Below are 25,989 nucleotides of genomic sequence, written 5' to 3'. Positions count from 1 at the left end.
AACCACTGACCTCATGAGTGAATAGAGAATATAAAAGAATTAGGTTCCCTGAAGTTGTAAGATACTGAACAAATTATTTGGCATTTTGGTAATAAATGTGCAATATAGAAGAACACGATTTTAACATTTGTTGTTTGTAAACTCTAGAGCAACCAACCCATATTTGCTTATCAGTTACTATCTACTTTTCACACTAATGGAATTATAGTTAGATGGGCTAAATATCAAAATTACTAGGTATGGATGGGGACACACTCAAATCTGTTCTGTCTTATTTTTCACCTTCCTTTCCAAGTTAGATTTCTTCAAAGAAGTTTCAGTTCAAAGACTCTCAATGAGTGAAGTTCATGTCCAGTCTAATATGGAGCCATCTTCCTCAGGCACGCGGTTCAGAAAAGAAGGATCAAAGTTTGAGTCCAAAATTTGGCCTCACTAGTTTTGTGTACACTTTGCCAAAGTTAGAGAGCTAATTCAGGATTCTAACTGGTAGGATGGAAATCGCTGGAACCAAAGCTGTACTGGAGAACTCCTTAATCATACCTGATACCATGATTTCAGCCACTAGCAAATGCTGAGATTCTGTAATGTTATCTTCAAATCCTCTGTTCCTGGATAAGACGTCCAATGGTGTTACTTGATCTGCTTCATTACCTAGTGAAGGTCGAAAGATTCAGTTGATTTACCTTTTATGATCAAGAAAGTTTGATTACATTTTTATTTATGGCTGTTTGCTGGTTGTAAGTTTAGACTTACTCTTACAGGAAGAGCATTCAGGAAAACTAGCAGTGTCTTGGTGATTTAAAAAATCTTGCCTGTTACACCATACCCTCCAAACATCACTCAGTGCACTTGCTGGTTGAGGGTTGGGAGAGCCAGAGGGCAAAAAGACAGGACTCTTTGAGGTACTGGCAAAAACAATAAGAGTAGAATACCAAAATCCTTATGGACAAAACCAACTCACAATCACAGCCCACCATCACTAAGGACAAATTAATAAGATGATCTCCCGAACTTGCCTTCCATATATATTTCTTCTGCTTTAGGCTGCTTTCAATACTTATTTTGGCCTTATTTTACCTGTATTTAGAAATGTGGAAGGGTATAAACAAGCCATAATTTAACATAGGTATGGGACCTATACAATTCCTCAGTACATGGGAAAAATGATAGCCTAAAATACTAAATGTGTTCTCTAAGTGTGGTCCATGGACCCCCGGGTTCCCATTGCACAGAGTCCATAAGGTCAAAAGTATTTTCACAAAATGCAAATACATGTGATATTAGACATTAGGTAAAACTGCCGGCACCTTAGCATGAATTACGGCGATGGCACCAAACTCAACTAATAGTCATGCTCTTCAGTGCACACATTCACACACACACACACACACACACACACACACACCCTGTCCCAGTTAAGAAGAACCATGATGAAGCAGTAAGAATTATTAATTTTAAAAAATCTCAACCATGGAATACTTGGCTCTTTAATATTCTCTGTACTGAAATGGGTAGTATGTAGAAAACACTGTGCACCTTCTGAAGTTACGATGGTCGTCTGGAGGAAAAGCACTTACATATGCTTTCAGTTGCAAACTAAAACTAGCTTCTTTTTTCACTGAACATAATTTTTACGTGAAAGGCTGACTGACGAAGTATGTCGTTAACACTTGGAAATTTGGCAAGTGTTTTCTCAAAAATGAAGTGTGTCTGTCGTTTCAAGAAAAACAACTGACATTACTTATTGCCAATGATAAATTTTCAGCTTTCAAGTGAAAAGTAGAATTCTGAAAACTTTTCTCCACTACCCTGAGCTTGACGAAAATCCCAACACTCAAAGATGTGTCTAATGAGTTTGATGGTAATAATTAATGAATGCGATTGGTATGTGGGAGTGACGCTTGGAAGATATGCACAACTCAGCCAATCCGTATTTTCAAACAACCAACATGATGCCACAAAACCACGCATTGATAAAAGAGCCACTCAAAGTACAAGACAGACCACTGGATTTTAACGTAGCTGGTGACAAAAAGTTTATTGATGTGGCTTCAGATTCCACACAACAACTATGGTTTAAGAAACTAAGACCTGTCCAGTTCTGCCATCGTATCAACAGTGGATATACAAAAAAGTCATCTGAAAAGGCTATTAAATGATCAATCCTCTCTTTTGCAAATCCACGTCTGTGTGAGGTCAGATTTTCTTCATAGGCTTCAACTAAAACAACACAGCAACAGATGTAACATAGAAGCAGATATGAGAATCCAGCTGCCCTATATTGGGCCAGACATTCAGGATACAAATGTAGAACAGTACCATTATGCTCACTACATACTTTTGTTATAGAAAATCGTTATCTCATTTATTTCCCTGGAAAATATGTTATGCTCATACATAATGGAATATTATTGTAATTTTAATAGATATATTTTCTCAAGTTTTAGTTTTAATTTCTAATATTTTAAACATTGGTAGATATAACACACATTAACAAAAGCTCTTTGGGGTTTTCAATCACGGTTAAGAGTGAAAAGGGGTCCTCGGGTAATACCTGCTGTCCGACTCTTGATTTTGACTCAGGTCATAATATCAGGGCTGTGGCCCTTCAGCCCCAGAGTCAGGCTCATGCTCAGTGGGGAGTCTGCTTGAGAACTCTCCCTCTGCCCCTCTCCCCTCGCACGTGCACTTGTGCACGCACTCTCCCTCTAAGATAAATCTTTTTTAAAAAAAGAGTGTAAAGGGGTCCTAAAACCAAAAATATTGAGAACCGTTGTTCTAAAGAAACAATAGAAAATTCTGAAAATCCAAAGTAACTGATTCTGGTCCATGGATAATCAATCCATTTGTTTGCTGTTAATCTATCACCTAACTTACACCATGCCTCCTAGATAAATGAATTTTTAAAAATCTTTATTAAAATTTAAATTCTCTTTGGTATGAAGATATCAGGAAATGAATCCAATGACTCTTTAACTTCTTGCATGCACATTCAAGGGAAGCAAATCAGCACTACCAGCTACACATCGCATTTGGTTTCTTCTTCCTTCCTCTTCCTCAAAGTTGTATTTAGTTTTTTAAACACGGATCACAAGCCTTCTCAGGCTACTTTCCCTACACTTACTTACTACCCTAAAGTTATTTATTGTAAAGGACTTTACTTTTCTTTATTAAGACCAGTTATATGGTAGGAAGATTGTATATGACTACCTCTAAATTTGAGGCCATAAAACGTCTAAACAAAGTGTTTCTGAACATAAAATGCTGGCATTTTTTTTTCCAAGTTGGGGCCACTCCACTGTTAATTGAGGGCCGGAGGACTGGAGCTCTATGTTTTGAATACTATCTTTTGTTTGTTAATTTTAGAACTAGAGGAGGTCAATTGAATTCAGTCTTTAATAAGGAGTCCAAACTCATCAGAGGTGAAAAAGAAACAAAACAAAAAGACGTGGCATTCCTAAAAGCAGGGAAGATTTTGGGGGCTGGGTGCAGAGGCAAAGGGAGAGAATCTTTAGGCAGGCTCCACATCCAGCACAGAGCCCGATGCCGGGCTCGATTCCACAACCCTGAGATCATGCCCTGAGCTGAAATCAAGAGTCAGATGCTTAACCAACTGAGCCACGCAGGTGCCCCGAGGCAGGGAAATTTTAATAATACAAAATATTAAACATCACCAAAAGCATAGGGATTGATGCAGAACTATATTCCTGCACCAAAATAAGATAATTTAGCCACACAATTTATCATCTTACCTGCCGGTATCTGATGGCCATTCAGAGCCAGACACATTTTCCCATCTGGGGCTTTCACAAAACCTTCGCGACACAAACACTGAGCAGTTCCAAACCTCTCTTTGCAAATATGTTCACAGCCTCCATTTTGATGTAAGCAGGGCTGTGCTCCTTGTGGGGAAAGAGGTACATTCACAGATGGGCTTGGAAATCAAAAAAATGCCATTGATACAAATCACAGAGTAGAGCTTTTGGAGGGAGAAACACAGTGTGTCGAAATGGAGCCTATATCAAGAGCTGTTTCAAAGTAGTTCTAAGCCAGTTCTAAGACCAGCTCAGAATGTTATTACCTCGTGAGTATTTATTGAGTATAGCCAGTACTTTTGTTCAAGAAGCTCTTTAGGCAGATGTGATCCCTATTTCCTGACTCATAATCTAGTCAAACTGACAAGGGCAATTGAGAAGGAAGTTATTACAGGACACAGAATGACGCTACTCACCGGCACTCTGGGGGGGGGGGTAGGGAAAGGCCCCAGAAGAGATAGAAGCTTCTACTGCAGGTGTCTAGGTTGCCCCCCTTCCCACATCCCCACCCTAAGTGCCTTGAACCCAAGAGTCCTTGAAAAGGAACAATTTAAGTAGAAACTGGTCAGGAGAAGTAAACATGAGAATGGAGAGATAAAGCCCAAATTCACTAACAGATTGTCTCAGTTTAAACCCAATCCAAATCTCAGGAAATTTTAGCATCTACCCAAATTAGTGAGAATCGCAATAAACTCCCCTCCTCCTCTCCCATCAAACAATTAGAATAGTTACAGATGCCAGCCAAAGAAACACTGTGTGATGTCCAGTGTACCTGGTTTTGCCAATGGATGAACTACAACCAGTGATGAAGGCTTCAGCATGCTGCCTCGGAGACGTACCCTATTTTTGCCAGTCCTCTTGTTCACCCTTATTACCGATGGCATAGTCCAATCCGAGAACCACACATGATCCTCAAACACAGCCACAGCAAAGGGGTGCCCTGGAAGCAGTTTAAATCCATTACATACATCTTGTCTTTGTCATGAATATTTTTTAAAGAATAAGGCTTACAACATGCTCACACAATTCCCACACTAAAGCTTTCCTTTAATATAGCTGTTAAGCAGGATACACACAGCTCCCTACACCTGCACCAAGGAGAACCCCCATGATGAGGGAACCTCATCTTAGAATGGGAGCTTGGTGGTATGAGGTCCTCGCATTGTCACTCAGCATTTGGGGAGTGGGAGAATGTGGGCTGATTGGCAGAATATTGGGAAGGAGGAGGACAGGGCAGCAATGTTTCTGTGTTCGGTGATTCTGTCACTATAGACTAAACCTTAATGAGTTATTTTACCTCTCTTTGCATTAGGTTCCTTGTCTTTTGAGTGGCAACAATATGTAATAGACTAAATTCACAGGTTGTTGTAAGATCTTCAACAATTTGAAGTAATTGAATAACAGTCTTCTTAAGTTCCCATCTCCAGCAACACAGTTCCCTGCACCCGACCCCCACCTCCTTTCCTATCTCTCCTGTTATCTAGTATTAGTGCACTGGCCTGTGCTCCTGGTCCCATTCTTTCTTCTCTCTTGTTCTGTCAGTTACGCCTTTCTTTTACGTCTTCACTCTCTTCATTCTACTAGCTTTCCTCCCTTAGCTCATTTAATATCCTCATCTTCCTGGCCCCTCTAGCTTTCTTTTGTCTTTTTCCTTCCCTTCTTAGCCAAGCTGTTTAAAGGTCATTTATTATCTACTGCCTCCATTTTCGTGGCTCCTATCAACCCCTAAGTGGGCTCTTCTGACCCCACCTCACTAACCCACCTCTCCATGCCCCTGGAACTTTCCTGATAAGATATTCAAGTATATATAGTAAGCAGGGAAATGCTGTAATACACTATCTCAAGAGGCAAAAGCTAGGGAGCCCCAAATTTGGAAGCTTTAATCATGTCCAGTCGCATGTCCCAGGCCAGTTTTTTGAAAATGAGCAATGGATTTGGTGGATTCGAATGTGTCTCCCTCTTCTGGCAGAAAACTCAAATGACCTGTCCTGGTGACAATGAGTCTCCATCAGTCATTATTGACCAGGGCCATTAAGATGCATTTTAGTCTCTAGCCTCTTGTTCCCAATTAAAGCCATAAATGCAACAAGGAAATTTTTTTATATAGCTATGAGGGGTTTTTTTGTTACGGCAAAAAAACATCTAACATAAAATGTATCATCTTAACCTAAGCGTACATTTTTAGTAGTGCTAAGTACATTCACTTTGTTGTACAGCCAATTTCTAGACATTTTTATCTTGCAAAACTGAAACTCTAATATCCATGAAACCACAGCTTCCCATTTCCCACCCCTCTTAGTCACTGGCAAACATCATTCTACTTTTTCTATGAATGTCACTATTCTAGATACTTCAAGTAGGTAGACTCATATGGTATGTCTTTTGTGATCGGCATATTTCATTCACCATAATGTCCCCAGGGTTCAACCATGTTGTAGCATGTGTTAAATTAGCTATGTTTTCTTTTTAATCTTTTTAAAAATTTTTTTTCTTTTTTCTAATATTGAAGTATAGTTGATGATGTGCTCGCTTCGGCAGCACATATACTGAAGTATAGTTGATGAGAATTAGCTATAGTTTTTCAACAAATACCTCACACTAGACATAATCTTCCTTATTTTTTAAATAGAAGAGCCACAGTTGAATGTTAAATGAAGAATGAATTCCTTCAGGGGCACCTGGGTGGATCAGTCAGTTATGCATCCAACTCTTGATTTCGGCTCAGGCCATGATCTCAGAGTGGTGAGATCAAGCCCTGCCTCAGGCTCCACACTGAGCCTGAAACCAGTTAAGATGTTCTCTCTTCTTCTCCCTCTGCCCCTCCCCCGTCCCTACCATGCATGCTCTCTCTCTAAAAAAAAAAAAAAAAAAAAAAGAATGAATGAGTCCTTGAGTCTTTACATTAAAAATCCTGAGTGAGCAGCTGAGAAGCCACCACTTACACACCAGTAGATGGCACTGTAATGATATTTGATAATGGCTTTTTTAAAATTAAAATTCAATTAATTAACATATAATGTATTATTTGTTTCAGGGGTACAGGTCTGTGATTCATCAGTCTTCCATAATACCCAGTGCTCATTACAACACATACCCTCCCCAAAGTCCATCGATAATGGCTTTTAATAGGAAGTTGTATTAGTCACAGATTACGGCAGCATAGAAATTGTTCACAGAGTTTCTGTTATGCTTTTTGGTTTAGCATATGCTACCTTTACATTCTGGTTATTTTCAAATCCCCTTATGCCTTCATATATCAAAGCTATAATTTCCCATTTATTCGAGTGATGCATTTTTTTTTTTTAATAATATACGCCCCTTCCCCCAGACTCCATGACCTCACGGGAACCATTTTTGTTTTACTCTCTACTGTATCTCTACTTCCCAAAATGATTCAATAAATATCTGTTAAGTGCATGGATGAATAAAGTCTATGATCTTAGATAAGCTTATGATTTATTGTAAAGTACACATTTAATTTTTAAGGGCTCTTGGAAGAAAATTTTCAATTATACTTATCATGACCTATTTAATATATAATACAAATCTAAAAATTTATCTCCTCTAAGCCAAAAAGAATGGACAAAATAAATATACAGACTATCAGTTTCTTCGTAAAAGGCATAGAGCATATGTTTTGCATCTCCTGAACCAACCAGTTTCTGAATCTCTGAAGCATCTTCAGCATCTCCCTGACTCTCATTGTGATAGTCAATCTATTACCAACTCCTCTAAATTTTTCATTCACAGATCTTTTTTTTAATACTCTAATCCTCCACTTTGAAATGGCAATGTTCTATCTCAGGCCTTCATCGACTGTTGACTGGACAACTGTTGTAGCCTCCTGACTCATTTCCTTCTCTCCAGATCTCAATCCAACCCTTATACTGCTACCTAAGTGGTTATAGCGAGGCGCCAGTCTTATACACAATTCCTGCTCAAGAAAATGCGATGGCTCCTGGTACATTCAGTATCTCTCTCTCTCTCTTTTTAAAGATTTATTTATTTATGAGAAAGAGAGAGAGTGTGCACGCTCACAGGAGTGAGGGGAAGGGCAGAGGGAAAGCAGACTTCCCGCTGAGCAGGGAGCCCCACACGAGGCTCAATCTCTTTACCTGGAGGTCATGACCTGAGCTGAAACCTAGAGTTGCACGCTTAACCCACTGAGCCTCAGGCAACCCCAGTATTTCTCTTTCAACATTTAGCATAGACTACAGCATTTTAAATATATTTATGAACATACATGACACCCCATGAAAAATCTGAAAATATAATAGGAAAGAAAACTATATTTATTAATCTTTGCATATGAATGGATACTCATTAACAGCTGAAGGTGATACTATCACAGTTGTACAAATGACATTGTCTAAAACATAACAAATGACAACAACCGAATCAAGTTCTTATTCCTAAAGAGGTCTTAAAATTTTTAATATTTTCATTCTGATTTTGAGAAATCTTGGCAAAGAGAAATGATTATACAGCACTATGTTTTATCCAGTATTCCAATGCGAAGGTAACCTTTGTAGCTCAGAAGTCCCCAAAGAAGTCTGTCAGTGTGTTTGTCTCCATAACTCTTTCACCATATATGGCAGAGGGAAGGGTGTGTCTGGGAGTGAGTGTGTGTGTGTGTGTGTGTGTGTGTGTGTGTAAAAACACATTTTGTATTTAACACTTATCAACACTTAGGTCAAGATGAAGAAATCACCCATCCCAAAGCCTCACCTACATCGTTCTGGGCAAGCCTTTGGCGTTTTGAACCATCCAGATTGGCCATTTCGATCACAGACAGCTTGGCATCACACCAATACAATTTGTCAGTTAAGTAATCAATTGTTATTCCACTGGGCCAGACCAGATTGGAACTAGCTATAACCAGTCGGCCAATGCCTTGAAGAGAAGAACTTTCAATTCGTGGATTAATCCCCATATCAGTCCAGAATAATCTCCTTTAAACAAGAAAGCATACAACAAATAAAATTTGAATGAAAAAAAATTCTTCCATTCTTTCATCACTGAAAATGTCGATGTAAATCACTTTCGAATAAACTGAAGTGGTACACCAAGGAACATAGGAAGTATAGCAGTGTACGCTGGACAAATAATTCTCAATAGCAAAAATTATCTTTCCAATGTAGAGCATCCTGGGGACAGGAAATGCCAAATTAAGGCTCAGATCATTGGATAAAGAAGAAATTATTAGTTTGAAAAATTGTACTATATTACTAATTGAAAATGTGTTCAAGAGGATATTCTTAAATTAGCGTTTCATGCTGCAAAAGGCAATAAAATCTTGTTAGCCTGTCCCTCTGCTATGCATTTATAAAATTCACTATAAATGTAAAATTGCAACATAAAGGAAATAGCATATTTATCTGTTATCTAGTTTTATACAATGTACTCAGTTAGCAGTCAATTTTAAGTTCCATTAATCGGACACTGAGGCACACTTTTTGAGGTCAATATGGTTCATTGTCTTTTCTACTGGTTTGTTTAGAGATGGTTACATTCTCACTTTTTTAATCATATGGCTGGCTCCAAATCGATTACCAATTGCTGCCAGTATATTATTTCCCATAGACTATCATAAAATTCCCATTATAAATAAAATAGGGTTAGTTTTTAATCCTTGTTTTTTAACAACTAGGAAGGAGTCCATTATTCTCCTTAATTCTCTAAACCTAAACCAACATTTGTCACCAATATGTCACTAATTCACAATTAACAATATAGTCCTCTAATCTTTCATGATTTCTATTTCCACTTATCTAAATCTAGGAATGACCTATGATTCAAATTCATCTTATGTTTTTTTCTAAATAGAATTCATAAGCCAAGCAATACAAATACCATCCTTCACTCAGGAAAGCAATAATGCAGATTAAAGAAAGTAGTTTCATGGGCTTGCATCTAATTGGCTAATGAATTATAGCCCACTTCTTTTTTAAAAATTAAATTGGCTTAAAAGGAAGGTTATCTGAATAACAAAATTTTTATGTAAGAATAGAAAGTCGAAAGACATAAAAGGATGAGGAAGTCATGCTAGCTACGTCATTTCTGAAAGTTTGAACCAATCTCATGGATTTTCTTAATTTCTGATTCCACTGAACATCTGAGGTCTTAAGACAAATTTTGGAGACCAGTATATCGAACATGAACTGTCTCATAACCTCTACAGGAAAGTGCCTTATTTTCACAAATACTTACTTGGCCATTGGATGGACAGCAATTCCTCGTGGCTGAGAGATGTCCTCCTTGATGATTATTTCACGATGTTTTCCACTTAAATCACTCCCTTCAATGAAAGATTTCCTAAGATGCATGTAATATAAAGGAGCTTGTTACATCAACTTTACTTTTTAAACAAACATGCTCCTTTTCCCTGTTACTTATTGTAATGCAAAGATGAGCATTCTAAACTATCTCCATTACATGTGTGTACACACATGCACACACACTCTCAACACAAGTCAGGGCCATCACATGTACACACACACACACATGTCAAGACATACACCCACGAATTTTATTTTTTTTAAATGGTCTTTTAATCAAGTATCCCAATATTTATCCCACACAACTAAAATACACTGTGAAAGGATACAGTAAGAGGAGACTGTGTCAGGGGTCTGGCAGGGACAAAGTCAGGAGTGTAAATACCACCAACCCCTTTTCTTCACTGCTTCCCGGCTCCTGCTGAACCCAACGAAAGCCAGAGGGGAGGAGCTATTATCTCCATGGTCACAGACCACAGGAAGGAGAGAGAGTAGGCCTCAAAGGGCCACAGAGACAGCCAGCAAAAGGATGGCAGAGGGAAGCCTTCTGTTGACTTAATTTTCTTCAATATGATTCTAAGACAAACGGGAGTACTGAAATATTATTTGCTAATCTTTACATTAAAAAAAAAATAGGGACGCCTGGGTAGCTCAGTTGGTTAGGTGTCTGCCTTCAGCTCAGGTCATGATCCCAGGGTGTTGGGATTGAGTCCTGCATCAGGCTCCTTGCTCAGTGGGAATTCCGCTTCTCTCTCTGCCTGCTGTTCCCCATGCTTGTACACTCCCCACCCCTCTCTCTGACAAATAAATAAATTTTAAATATTAACAAAAAAAAAATAACCCTTCAAAATCTGGCAGAGGAGAAAATCCTTGTTTCCTGATTTTTCTATTTGTTAAACTGACCTTTATTATCAAATAAATATTTACTGAGCACCTACTGTGTGTTGAGATTGGCCTAAGCATTGGAGACAATAGTATCTAAACCCTGTCCTTGTCCTTACAGAGCTTAGAGTTGAGCAGGAGAGGGACAGGGAATTAGAGTCCAGAGACTATAAAGAACACAAGCGGCAGAATCAGACAGATGCCTTATTCCCGAACCCCCCCCCCCCCCCCCCCCCCGTGTACTAACCTGGGCTTCCAAGCAGCATCCAGGAGCAGGCAGAACCACAGCGGAGGGAGTAAGAAGAACGTCCCCTCCCCACCCCATGTGGTCTGCTCAGCCTGTTTCCCTGCCGCAAACTAGAAAGTATAACTATCTTTAACTTATTCAACCAACATCTGGAAAGCCCTATCTCTTGCTCTGTAGGCAATGTCCGCATAAAACAGGCCTGCCCAGAAACACAGGGCAGAACTGTTCTCTCTTTCCTGTTCTACTAAACACTAAGGATCTCTGGGTGGTTTATTCGAGTGTGATTTCTAGCCACTTGGTGGGGAAGGGGCTTCATATAGTCCTCCTCGTAATTTCTATGCAAGGAGCGAGGCAAAGGCAAATTTGGCTCAGGGCCTGTGCTAGTCAAGTACACTGTGCAAACTACCAACTCAGGGCGGTGGATAATTGGAAGCCATTGGTACAACAGAGCCACTTTTAAAAGGTAATTCTATTCCCAGATGAGGTGATCCTCGGCAAGGTACTGCTGGTAGAAGGTATTTTTGATCTCAATGTGTCAAATTCACTCAATCAGAACTGTCACTGAGCCTGTCCCTTGGTGGGAGGGAAGGAATTCTGAGGCCTCCTGCTGTGACCAGGGGAGATAAAACTGTCAGTTCTGATCTCACTGTTACATCATCTCTAAACTCTTGCTGTTTTGAGCAGGAGTGAAATGATGAGAATCAAGACGGACATAAGCTCAGGATGGCTGGAATTTACTTTCACGGGTCCCCCAGGGGTTCACCCAATAATACACCTCCATTTGATTGAGCCAGAAAGCAAATCTCTAACTCCAGTGTGGGTAATGAGAAAGCAAAGACAAGCACAGACATTTGGGTGCACACGCGTTCAAGCACGACCCTTAACCTGGTGGAGTGTCTTTCTCTTTTTTTCCATGATCTAATCAGTCTCAATGCCACTGGGGTACTCCAAAATCCACCCTGTTTCCAGGGCAGGACTTGTCCATCCAGAACTCTAGTAGAGTGATTTATACCTCCCAGGAGCAAACATATATTTTTGCCCTCCTGATTCATTTTTACTGAGCAATTGACTTTAAGAATCAGGATTCTTTAATGTTAAATAATAGCATTGCCAGTGGAATGATCAATTAGCTTCCTTCCTACAGTCAGATGTTAATTTGAATCTGTCTTTTCCTCAGCCAATATAAACTGTAAGCATCCAGTCTGGTTCTTTTAACAGGCTAAAAGTTACCATATAATCTAATATCATGAGCTTGGAATCTCAGTTATTTAAATCCAATTTCTAGCTACTATCAAGGTTTTCAAGCTATAAACTCTCATTTCCAGACAAATGAAAGGTTTTCTATTAACAGCTGCCGTTAGAGGGAAGAGGACTTAGAAGGGCTTGTTATTACCGAAGTCAGTGAACTGGGGAAGTTGAGGTCTGATTCTCCAGGACACGGAGGTGCGTGACTATCTCCTGAAGGCATTGCCTTGCAATAGGTTCCATGAGGCCATTAATCAAACACTGTGCAAATTAAAGGTGCCACGCAAATGTGGGAAATATGAGGAGACCTGGCATCCTCAGAGAGGCCAAGAGCGGCTGACATCTGCTGTCCTGATCAACGTTTACCTTTCTGAGAACAGCCACAGATGAGCTCTGTTATTATGCGCAGCTGACATTTTAACGTCCTTTTAAGTAAGCTCAACACAGAGGAGGCTGTTATTATGATTTTTATCATTACTGCAACTGAACTTCCAGATCTACTTCTTGCTGGCCGCCTGCCATTGGGAAAGGTCCCTTATCTCTTTAATTCTCCATTTTTTCATCTTTAAATTGGGGATAAGAAAACTTAGCTTTTTGGGATTCATACTGTCATGGATATAAAGCTCTTAGCACAATGTCTGATGCATTTCAGTCATTCAATAAATAAATATCCAAAGAATAAAGGAATAAAGGCATTTTTAAGTAAACAAACAAAAATGAATGAATGAAAGAAAATGTACCTACCGTGGATATAAAAGTACCATATTATTTATAACTGTATACCACACCATACATCCGGCTCATTTTTAAAACACCATTTGTTTCCCATGGGTTATCTAGACCAAAAAATTTTTCTGGGACATAGGAAACCTACCCCCAATCTTATAAACCTGTTCCCTGGCACTTCTGCTTCTGGGCGGGGACCGCTGACTTCCTAGAGGTGAAATCCTCATTAATTTCATCTTCTTTCACTTTAATATAGTTGCACGGGTTGACTAGTGTGACACTCCATGGCTTTAAATCACGCTGAGAAAACATCCTAGAGCACAGAGGATTTCTAATACTGTCTTGTGACAGCTGCCTGTTCTCTGCGGTGAGCGGCCTCTCTCAGAAGCAAGGAGTGGGCGCTCAATAGCACACATGAGAGACGCGGCCACTTCCTTCCTCCAGCCCCCTCTCACCGCCTCTCTTCCTGGGGCTCATGCAAGTCACACACACACCAAGCACAGCTGCCCCTCTACAGCCCTGAGAGCAGCACGCCCAGAGGGCAGAAACATCAGGGCTTCTCTCTAGTTCTGTTCTTTCCCACATCAGGGAAAGCAGACCCTCTCTCCAATCTCATGAGGACTTGGCCTACAACTCTCGCGTTCAGCCTTGCTCCCTCCTTCATGCTTATTCACGGGGAGACGGCACGTGCCTTCCAGTCTGTACAAGGAGCGGGTTGGGCTGGTTGATTCCTGGAGCCTCTTCCAAAGCTCCCTCTGGGTGTGTACACCGTTCATTTGGCAATTATTTATGCACTGCCTTCTCTATACACCTCTTCTACGGATATGTAGAACAGGCATTTGTACTGGGTTTTCCTGGGTCCCTGTGCTTTAGCTCCTTGGCTAAACTGTGAGCCGACTGCAAAGAGGGACACTCCCCACGCTCCTTTGCATCTCGCATGTTACCCAGGATGGGGCCTTATCCACAGCAGAGGCTCAAGGGATGCTTACTGATTGCACTCAGACAGGCTTTGCATTTCTCTCATTACCACAGCCTGAAATGTAAAAACACATGGTACTTTCTTGGTCCTCACAATTCTCCCTTGGATACAGATCCAGTCTTGATGAAAGGAGGACCATCCTGCTTGGTAGTGTGGAGGCAGTGGAGGGGATATGGACAGCACTAGGGGCATCTTTCCTCCAGTCCCACCCAAGCGCCTAGCAATATTTTCTTAGGTTCGAAGTGGAGAATGAGGCCAGCAGTATCACCTATACCCTCTCTCCCATCCCACGTGGCTTCAAAGTGAAGGAGGAAGCATACCCTCTGTCTGTCCAGTAGAATTTACGGTCAATCCAATCGATGGCAAGACCTTCAGGCACATCTACTTCTTCCTCAATAAGCCTTTCTCGCTGGGAACCATCCATATTAGCTCTCTCTATCCACTTCAGGGCTGTATGGGCAAAGTATATCTACAAAAAAGAACATAGGCATTTCTATCTGATTTGTTTTTAAAAATTAATGTGGAATATGTACAAATACAGTTAGTAAATCTTCATATCATATAGTGTAATCATTAAGAGCTTGGCTTTGGAGATACACACACGTACACCTGAATTCCACCTTCCACCTCTGCTGCTCCCCAGATGTGTGTAAACATAAGCAAGTCCCTCCATGTCTCAGATCCTCAGTGTCCTCATTGGTTAAATGGGGATAATGATACTAAACCAAAAAGGAGATATATATAATGTGTGTGTGTGTGTGTGTGTGTGTGTGTGTGTGTGTGTGTGTATCCTTGTGCCTGGCACATATTTCTATTGCTACTGGGTAATTTATTAACCTTTGATAATTGGTCAATAACAAAGCCATTGTACTTGAACTCTAATGGCTTCTACAGCCTGAAAGGGGGCAATGATGAGCAGTTTAGTGGGGGCTTCAAGCTGGGCTGTGTCTTTTGCTGTTCAGTCCACAGCACTGCACTTCACTGCAAATCTGGAGACAAAGGTTCCTCTCCTGTTCAGGCCCTTCTTTGTTTAATTGAGTTGACCAAGTCATTAAACTCAATTTTCTCAACTGAAAAAATAACAAAGTTAGACTAGATATTTGCCAAATTTTCTTTCATCTCTAATCATATTTAATTTCATTTTAATTAATCCATCTCATTCAACAGAACCTAACTTGCAGGTGCAAAGCTCTTTTTCAGTCTCCTATGCAGACTAGCAAACAGGCACAAGAATTTTGTGGGAGTGTTAAAAACTGCTGTGGGTCAGCAGACAATTTAATGACAGCATGTGTGGAATTTTAGCTGAGTAGCTATATGTACATAAACTTATAATCAATGATGAGAATGTTCATAAAATGGCAATTCATTAACTAATGGGTTATCATCTTTCTAGATAAAACAGAAAAGGTTCTATTCCATAATACAAAAATAGGTACTTCTCATATTAAAAAAACACTAAGCTAGAGCTCTTCTCAAATTCAAATGTGCACATAAATCACCTGGAAATCTTGTTAAAATGCAGATTCTGCTCCAGGGGTCAGAGGTCGAGCCTGGAAGTCTGCAATACTAACAAGCTCCGTGATATTGGTGCTGCTGGTCCAAGGACCGTACTTTGAAGGGCAAGAACATGAGAACTTGACCAGGGAAATGAAAAACAGCCACATGACTGCAAGTTCATTCTAGGTCTCTTTATTCACCTTATAAAAAGTGCTGACCGTGTAGGAAAAAAACTAGTTTGGTAATAAAAGAATCTTGAACTGATTTTTCCCCATTAATTATTTTCTTTCTATTAATATAATTCTTCCATGGAGTCTTATCGATTCAGTTCAAGGAAAAGAAAGAAGGATTTTTTTTCACTAGTGTTTAAGTATAAAACTTCGTTTGCAAAGAGTTATATTTGGCTATCAATCCAAGGCAATTAAACACAGAATCAATCTGCTTCACTCTGTCCCTTTTGACCATTTACAAGACTGCTTCATATCAGGAAGACACAAAAATACAAAGTTTAAAATTCTAGGAATTATTGCACTATCTAGTAATAACTAAGTAATTAATAACTATGTAAATTTATAACTACTGTGTGATTAAACTCTAGAAGATACCATAACATATCATTTCAAGCACATTCTAACCTAGCACAAATATAATCCACCCCAGCCTCCCACTACTTCCGCTATTGGCAAATAACTAAAAACCTATTCATGGCAGTCCTCTTGTGTGTACAGCACTGTGCTAGCCTCCCAAACTCACCTCCAAAGAGGAAACTAAATTTAAGATCCTGCTCAGTCATTCCCAATAAGATGGCTGAGTCACATTAAGGGCCAAGATAGGGTTATGAGAATAGGAGTGTCCATAAATTTCCCAAATTATGCTCCAATATCTGTATCTACATTTTTCTGCGCCTAATCATTCTGAGCTTAGCAGAGGATTTTCAAGTAGCTCAGGTCATCTGTTAGGATAAAATCCTCTACTCTGTCCTTAAAGCGTAGCCACATCTGTTCAAGCGACAAAACCGTACCTTATTTTCCACAGGGTCATGATCAAGGGCAAAAACCATTCCCATTTGCTGGCTGAGCAGGGTTCCATAATCTGTTCCATCAAAATGCATGCGTCGGATATCTTGAGAATTAGCAAACAGCAAAAATGGCTGTGGTCCTGTTAACAAAATTCAAGTATGGCTCCATTTAAAATATGCCTTGGAACCCAGTAAGTACTTCTGACTTTTCCTTTTCACTGTACCCTCTTTCTGCAGTTCTTGTCCTCTTAATTTCTCACCAGCATGGTGTAGGTTAAGGCAGGGAAGAAGATTTCCTCTATGAGGCAACATTTTACCAGAATTTCATTTTACTGGATATTCCTCTGTCTAGGTGCCTGCTTTTAAAATGCAGTTGACTTATAAAAAAAGCCAGCATTAAACAGCCAACACCATAGTTAGATGATGCAAGTCTTAGTGCCACAATCTCCTTGATTCACACATATGGAAACATATTAATATTAGCAGATTATATTAATTCATGTCCAAATAAATACCCTTCTGTGACCTGAGCACTTCTGAAAGGGAGGCATGATTATTTGAGTTAATAACAAGACCCCCGGTAATTTTCAGAGCTCAGATTACGCTATATTCACTAAGGCCCTGAGAAGTTAGGCGTAGCGGGGTCTAAGGCAGGCTCTGCAGGCTCCTCATTATGTTATCCCAGATTATAAGCATAATGAACCTAGGGAGAGATAACATCAATTTGGTATAAATCTAGGAATCCACAGCTGTTGAAGGACACAAGAGGTAGAATGTCAGAAGATGAAAAAATTATTCAAGTATTCAATGGCATATTAAATCTTGACATGAAAAGGACAGAATTTGTCAAAGTATTATGATGGTTACATTCACTGGAGAGATAAAAATCAAATCAATCAACAAATACTTATTAAACACCTCTAAACTATGAAGTCTTTTAAAACTATTCTGGTCATGGGGTGCCTGGGTGGCACAGCGGTTAAGCGTCTGCCTTCGGCTCAGAGCGTGATCCCGGCGTTATGGGATCGAGCCCCACATCAGGCTCCTCCACTGTGAGCCTGCTTCTTCCTCTCCCACTCCCCCTGCTGTGTTCCCTCTCTCGCTGGCTGTCTCTACCTCTGTTAAATAAATAAAATCTTTAAAAAACAAAAAACAAAAAACTATTCTGGTCATGATTTTCACATGCACTGGAAGGCCATACTTGGTGTTGAGGTAAATCTTTGCTGAGTGCTAATAAACTTAGAAACATTCCTCAAAAACATGTTTATTTATTTATGCAATTCTTATTTATATTTACAATGTGATTTGTTTTCTATTTCCAAAAATAAAAAACCAGAAGCCAAAAGCAATTTAACTCCCCATCTTTCTAAATAAAATGTTTTCACATAATCTTTTTGCAGAGACACACTTTCAAATATCCACAGCACTAACCTGACGCCACACAGCTTTTCTTGTCCAGTTGGAGGTCATACCCAGGAAAGCAACCACACTCCCAGGAGACAGGGCTGAGAGGGAGGCAGAGCTGGCTGCATCCACCATTATCAGGTGAGGAACAGCCTACAAAAACAAGCACTTGCTGATGATGCCATGTCATTCAAAAATATAACAATTTTTCATCAAAATATTGAGTGAACCCAGTATATGTTGGTTTTTAAAGCCATTTCCACAATCTGTATTAATGCTGCAATCAAGGTTATTTTTCAGAGCAAAATGTCACCGTATTCCATTTTCCTATAACCTCATAGCTTGAATGTTAACCCTTCACATCCCAACAGCCCCTGTCCTCCATCCGTTCTACCCCTGAGTTTGAAGACCACGTGCACTGACAGCGGCTGGAATAAGAAATATATTTTGATGAGTTTGACAGCTGGTCCAACTCTTGCTAATGACTAATATATTTTTTTCTCACATATATTTTTGGCCTCATGATTTTTTTTTTTTTGCTTTCTTTATTTAAAAAAAAAAGAGCCACACACAACTCTTATGCTAATTTTAAGTTATACCCAGCCCTCTATATGTTTAAGTCTCTACGAAGATAAAAGTAGAGAGGTATTTATTAGCTGCAAGGAATAGGCTAAAAACTCTGCATCCATCATCTTGTTCAATGCTGGCCACAAATCCATGAGGAAGGGCTGACTAACTTCTCCACATGAAAAAAAAATGAGCTTAAGGGAGGGCAAGCAACTAGTCCAAAATAACCCTGCTACTAACAGGTAGTGTTACCTCAGAGCTGTCTAACTTCACAGCCCTTGCTCATAACTACCACACTATGCCATTTAAAAAGAAAAACACACACACACAAACCTGATATAAATCTACATGTTACTCTGTTGCACAAATATCTTGTAATGTGTAATGTTGGAAAGTCTCTTCTCCTTTATAAATAAGATCAATCTTTAGGTGTCACTCAGAAAATTAATGTTTTCAAACAAACAAAAAGTAAATAAACTTACCACTACATGTTTTTCCATCTGTCTCAAGCACTGAGCCTTCAGGACAGAAACATACGGGACCATCTGATGTCAGAACACAGTCATGGCTACATTTAGAAGTATTGCTTGGACAGGAAATTAATTCTAATTAATGAAGCATAAGGTCAAGATTAGTGTTAATTCAGATTTGTGGAAATTTAGCAAAATCAACTGCTAATAAAAATGTTATGCTACAAAGAGTAAGTTAAATCAAGGATCAGATATTTATGAAATGCTGTGGTAAGGGAGATGTAAAAATAAAGAAAAATTTCAAGTCTAAAAAAAGTAAAGAAAGACCTCATTTTGGAAAGTGCTTCTAGCTTTCCTCTACGTTTCTTTTATGTCAAATAATATTTTCAAAGTTAATAGTCATCAAAATATTTTAGGTGGAACTTAGCCAAATGATTTGCAAGTTTATCTGGAAAACTAACTGTATATGTAAAAAAAAAAATTAAGAACACTGTATTAGTGTGGTTAGGTGTAGGAAGAAAATGAAAGGCTCTTAACAAACATCAAAATGTATCACAAAGGATCATTAACTGAATGAGTGCGGGAATAGACAGAGTGGATAATAGAACCAGATAGAAATCTTATTTTAGAAAAGACTCAAGTATGCATAAGAATGTAGTATGCGGACTCTGGGAAACAAACTGAGGGCTTCAGAGAAGAGGAGGGTAGGGATTGGGATAGGCCAGTGATGGGTATTAAGGAGGGCACATATTGCATGGTGCACTGGGTATTATACGCAAATAATGAATCATGGAACATTGCATCAAAAACTGGGGATGTACTGTATGGTGACTAATATTACAAAATAAAAATTATTAAAAAAGAATGTAGTATGTGATAAAGGAATTTTTTTAAAGATTTATTTATTTCTTTTAGAGCAAGAGAGCATGAGCATGTGCACACATGAGTTGAGGGAAGGGCAGAGGGAGAGAATCTTCAAGTAGACTTCCCATTGACCATGGAACGTGATGCAATCCCACGACCTATGAGATCATGCATGACCTGAGCCAAAACCAAGAGTAAGATGCTTAACCAACTGAGCCACCTAGGCACCCCTGTGGTAAAAGCACTTTAAATCATTGAACATGTGAAAGATCATCCAATATGGCACAGAAATAACTGAGAGATTATTTGGGGCAAAAGTTAAATCACTACCTTACACGACACATCAAAATAAATTCCAAGTAAATCAAAGATTAAAATATAAACTATGTGTACCATAGAGGTCTTAGAAGTTTTGACAATCAAGCGAGATTATGCATCTCATGCCTAGCACATAGAGGATTTCATAACAGATTAACATCATGAAATAATTGCTGTAAACTTCCCAAATCTGGGGAATTAAACAGATATTCATATCCAGGAGATACAAAGAGCACCCAACAAAATCAACCCAAGGAAATCCAAACAAAGACACATAATAACATTATTGAACCATATTAAAAATATTTAAAACCCATGACATTTCTCTCCCCCACTCCCTGGCCCAGATACACAGACACCGGTGGGAACCAGTAGTGCCAACACTCTCCACCTAGCTTACTAACAACACACCCTGCCCCCACACTCCCCTGTGGACCCCTACTGCATCTAACCTGCCCTAGGCAAGAGTTCTCCAAGGTGGCCCCACAAGATTGGCATTATGCAAGCACACATAATAATTAAAGTGGCAAAAAGTGCTGATAAAGAGAGAATTTTAAAAGCAACAAGAGAAAAAAAAGTTACATACAAAGGAAACCCCATAAAGCTATCAGCTGATTTTTTGGCAGAAATTGTAGGCCAGAAGGGAGTGGCATGATATATTCAAAGTGCTGAAAGACTGTAACAAAAGACAAAGAAGGACTGTACATAATCATTAAGGGAACAATCCAACAAGAAGATTTAACAATTGTAAATATTTATGCACCCAACAAATACATACAGCAGCTAATAACAAACATAAGGGAAGTAATCAACTGTAATACAATAATACTGGGGAATTTTAAACAACCCATTTACGTCAATGGCTAGATCATCCAAACAGAAAATCAGCAAGGAAGCAGTGGCATTGTTAACACATCAGATCAGATGGATCTGACAAATATACGCAGAAGGTTCCAACCTGAAACAGCAGAATACACATTCCTTCCAAGTGTACATGGATCATTCTCAAAAGAGATCACATGTTAGGACACAAAACAAGTCTCAACAAATTCAAAAAGACTGAAGTCATACCATACATCTTTTCTGACCACAACACTATGAAACTAGAAATCAACCACAAGACAAAATCTGGAAAAAAACCACAACTACACAAAGGTTAAATAACATGCTATTAAACCAGGATGGGTAAACCAAGAAATCAAAAAGGAAATAAAAAATACATAGAAACAAATGAAAATGAAAACACAGAGTCCAAAATCTTTGGGATTCACCAAAAGCTGTTCTAAGAGGGAAGATTATAGCAATGCAGGCCCTACCTCAAGAAGCAAGAAAAATCTCAAATACACAACCAAATCTTACACCTAAAGGAGCTAGGAAAAGAATGAACAAACAAGACCCAAAACCAGTAGAAAGAAGAAAATAATAAAGATTAGAGCAAAACTAAACAAAATAGAAACTAAAAACAAACAAACAATAGAATGGATAAATGAAACGAGGAGCTAGTTCTTTGAAAAAAATCAACAAAACTGAGTAGTTTCTAGCCAGACTCATGAGAGAGAGAGAAAGAGAGAGAGAGGACTCAAATAAACAAAATCAGAAATGAACGAGGAGAAATAACAACCAATACTACAGAAATACAGGAGTTATAAGAGAATATTATGAAAAATTATATGCCAAAAAATTGGACAACCTAGAAGAAATCAATAAATTACTAGAAACACATAACCCCCAAAACTGAATCAGGAAGAAATAGAAAATTTTGAATGGACTGATTACCAGCAATGAAATTGAAGCAATAATCAAAAACTCCCAACTAACAAAAGTCCAGGACCAGATGGCTTTACAGATGAATTCTACCAAACATTTAAAGAGTTAGTACCTGTTCTTCTCAAACTATTCCAAAAAAATAGAAGAGGAAGGAGAGCTTCAAAATTCAATCTATGAGGCCCTAATCTACAACCAAAAGCAGATAAAGACACTACAAAAAAGAGAGAGAGAGAGAGAGAGAACTACAGTCCAGTATCTCTGATGAACATAGAGGCAAAAATACTCAACAAAATATTAGCAAACTGAATCCAATAATAAATTTAAAAACATTCACCACAATCAAGTGGGATTTATTCCTGGGCTCAAGGGTGGTTCAATATACACAAATCAATGTGATATATCACATCAACAAGAGAAAGGATAAAAACCATATGATCATTTCAGTAGATGCAGGAAAAACTTTTGACAAAGTACATCATTCATGATAAAAACCCTCAACAAAGTAGTTTAGAGGAACATACCTCAACATAATAAAGGCCATATATGAAAATCCCACAGCTAACATCATACTCAATGGTGAAAAACTGAGGGCTTTTCTGCTACAAACAGGAACAGGACATGGATGTCTGCTCTTGCCACTTTTAATCAGCATAGAAATGGAAGTCCTAGCTACAGCAATCAGACAAGAAAAAGAAATAAAAGGCGTCCAAACTGGTGAGGAGCTAGTAAAACTTTCACTATTTGCGGATAACATGATACTCTATACAGAAAACCTTCAAGACTCCACCAAAAAAGTCCTTGAACTGATATGTGAATTGAATGGTCACAAGATATAAAATCAATACACAGAAATCCATTGCATTTCTATACACTAATAATGAAGTAGCAGAAAGGGAAATTAGGAATACAATCCCACTTATAATCATAAGAAAGAATAAAATACCTAGGAATAAAACTTAATGAAGGAGGTAAAGGACCTGTCCTGTGAAAACTATAAAACACTGATGAAAGAAATTGAAGATGACACAAATAAATGGAAAGATAATCTGTGCTCATGGATAGGAAGAACAAATATTGTTAAAACTCAAAGCAATCTACAGATTTAATGCAATCCCTATCAAAATACCAACAGCATTTTTCACAGAACTAAAACAAATAATGTTAACATTTGTATGGAACCATAAAGGACCTTGAAAAGCCATAGCCTTCTTGAAAAGCAAAAACAAAACTGGAGGTATCACAATTCCAGACATCAAGTTATATTACAAAGCTACAGTAATTAAAACAGTATGGTACTGGCATAACAGCAGATACATAGATCAATGGACTAGAATAGAAAATCCAGAAATTAACCCACAATTATATGGTCAATTAATCTTCGACAAAAGAAGAATAAATATATAATGGGAAAATGGCAGTCTCTTCAACAAATGTGTTGGGAAAACTGGACAGCTACATGCAAAAGAATGAAACTAGACCACTCTCTTTTGCCATATACAAAAATAAACTCAAAGTGGATTAAAGACCTGAACGTGAGACCTGAAACCATAAAAACACTAGAAAAGAAAACAGGCAGTAATTTCTGTGACATAGAATATTTTTTTCCAGATACATCACCTAAGGCATCGGAACCAAAAGCAAAAATAAACTACTAGACTACATCAAAAGGAAAGCTTTTGTACAGCAAAGGAAACAATCAGCAAAACAAAACAAAAATCTACCGAATGGGGGAAGATATTTGTAAATGACATTTCTGATAAGAGGTTAGTTTCTAAAATATAAAAACAACTGGTACCACTCAAAACCCAAAAAACAAATAATCCAATTAAAAAATGGGCAGAACCTGAACAGATAGTTCTCCAAAAAAGACCTACAGGTGCCCAACAGACACATGAAAAGATGTTCAACATCACTCATCATCAGAGAAATGCAAATCAAAACCACAATGAGATATTACCTCACACCTGTCAGAATGGCTTAAATCAAAAATACAAGAACAAATGTTGTCAAGACTGTAAAGAAAAAGGAACCCTTGTGTACTATTGGTAGGAATGCAAACTGGTACAGCCACTGTGGAAAACAGTATGGAGGTTCCTCTGCTTCTCCCTCTCCCCTGCCCTACTCATGTTCTCTCTTGCCATCTGTCTCTCTCAAATAAATAAATAAAATCTTAAATGGCCAGAGCTTGTTTAAAAAAAGAAAAAGAGAAAAGACTATTGAGGAAGTTTATAATGGATGAAAGAAAGAAAAATGACCAGATAGTATGTGTCTGATGGAAGTATAAACACACCTATAGAGTATTCCTTTTTTGTTTTGTTTTTTAAAGAGTTTATTTATTTATTTATTGGACAGAGAGAGACACTGTGAGAGAGGAAACACCAGCAGGGGGAGTGGGAGAGGGAGAAGCAGGCTTCCCGCTGAGCAAGGAGCCCGATGCAGGGCTCAATCCCAGAACCCTGACCTGAGCCAAAGGCAGACGCTTAACAACTGAACCACCCAGGCCCCCCTATAGAGTATTCCTGCCAAAAATGTCAAAGCTGAATCTACTCAAGCCTTTATATGTAACTACGAGTTTGCAGAAAGACAGGGACATCACAGAAGCGTGATCAGTGAAATCCAAAATGTGAGAAACCACAGGAAAAAAACAGTTTCTTCAACAAATACTTGCAAGGAGAAAAAACAGAGGTGAGGAAATCTGTAGAATAAAGGAGAAGTATTAAGCTAATACAACACATAGCTCTTGTCTGGATGGTTATTCACACAATTGAACTGTTTTAAAAAACCTTTTAAGGTAAGTTGAGCATTGTCTAGACATTTGGTGTTATTAGGGAATTATTGCTAATTTTTTCAGGTGTGAAAATGGTATTGTGATTATACCCAAAAAGTAACTGGATAATAGATGATAGCAGGGAATTACAGCTAGTGTTTTACAGATAATAATGTATCACAATTATGTTTTTACATGCTTATCTCTCAGTGATACATAAGGAAATCTGGATAAAGAAACAAGAAATATATATAGAGAGATTTATATACTTGTTTCCCAATCTTAGAAGTTTTGATTTAATCAGTCTGAGGTCCTGTCATTCACGTACATAATAAAACATCAAGGTAATTCTGATGCATCCTGCTGATCAAAGACCACCAACCCAGATCAGAGCCACCTTAGAAACATCACTGAAAATGAAAGAAAATAATGCAGTAAATACTTACGATGACACCGTTTCCCATCAGGAAGCAGAATAAATCCTACAGGACATGTGCAATAATAAGATCCAGGGATGTTTTCACACCCAAGAGTACAGCCATGGTTCCAAAAGGCACATTCATTGACATCTATACAATGACAACAGTAAAACATAGATGGTTATTTTTAAAATAAATTCTAATACTGCTAATAAGTCAGCACAAAGTAGAATATCTTACACTTGTATTTGCTGTAACTGACCAGAGAAATACTGTGTTTGCTACCCTCACAAAGAATGAAAGAAGTCGGTTCAACTGTCATGAAAGCCATTTTTACTTTCACAGTTAATACTTCCAAATAAATCTGTATTTTCATACTAGAATTGCCTCCAGGAAAAAGTAGTACAATTTCCCATGAAAAGATGTAGCCATTGAAGGTGGGGACTCTTGAAAGTTCTTGGTAGGGATATGATATCCCCTGTTCTGCTCTTCAGCCTTCTCCGAGCTGACAGGAGCCCTGCACCTCAGTGTAGGAACATTCCCCAGCAGCTTCACTCCAGTTGGAACCCAGCCGTCCAGGCCACTGTTCTATGCTATGGCTCTCCCCCCACTAGTCCCAGAGGAGCGAGAGACATACGCTTAACTTATACTTCAATGTCAGGTTTACCTGACATCACACCCCAACCAACTCTACTGAATGTGTGCTGTAGCCATTGGATGCTTTTC

The 25,989-nt window shown here is 38.7% G+C and overlaps 1 protein-coding gene across 2 annotated transcripts in view; it reads right to left on the bottom strand.

Moving 5' to 3' along the window:
• EGF (epidermal growth factor) overlaps positions 1–25,989 on the bottom strand; it is an 89,104-nt gene that overhangs the window by 24,058 nt on the left and 39,057 nt on the right. For both annotated transcript variants that reach the window (XM_045799155.2, XM_087866396.1), the window contains exons 7-16: positions 25,291–25,413; positions 19,141–19,263; positions 18,119–18,244; positions 16,691–16,827; positions 14,493–14,641; positions 10,026–10,130; positions 8,544–8,767; positions 4,588–4,755; positions 3,753–3,902; positions 541–651 (exon numbers count right to left, since the gene is read on the bottom strand). In XM_045799155.2, coding sequence (XP_045655111.2) covers positions 541–651; positions 3,753–3,902; positions 4,588–4,755; positions 8,544–8,767; positions 10,026–10,130; positions 14,493–14,641; positions 16,691–16,827; positions 18,119–18,244; positions 19,141–19,263; positions 25,291–25,413 — 1,416 coding nt within the window. The remainder of the gene's footprint in view (positions 1–540; positions 652–3,752; positions 3,903–4,587; positions 4,756–8,543; positions 8,768–10,025; positions 10,131–14,492; positions 14,642–16,690; positions 16,828–18,118; positions 18,245–19,140; positions 19,264–25,290; positions 25,414–25,989) is intronic.

This window comes from Ursus americanus, chromosome 13 (genome assembly GCF_024610735.1).
Source record: "Ursus americanus isolate L20-20 chromosome 13, mUrsAme1.1.p, whole genome shotgun sequence".
Classification (NCBI taxonomy): domain Eukaryota; kingdom Metazoa; phylum Chordata; class Mammalia; order Carnivora; family Ursidae; genus Ursus; species Ursus americanus.
This window is presented reverse-complemented; position numbering and strand designations above follow the sequence as displayed.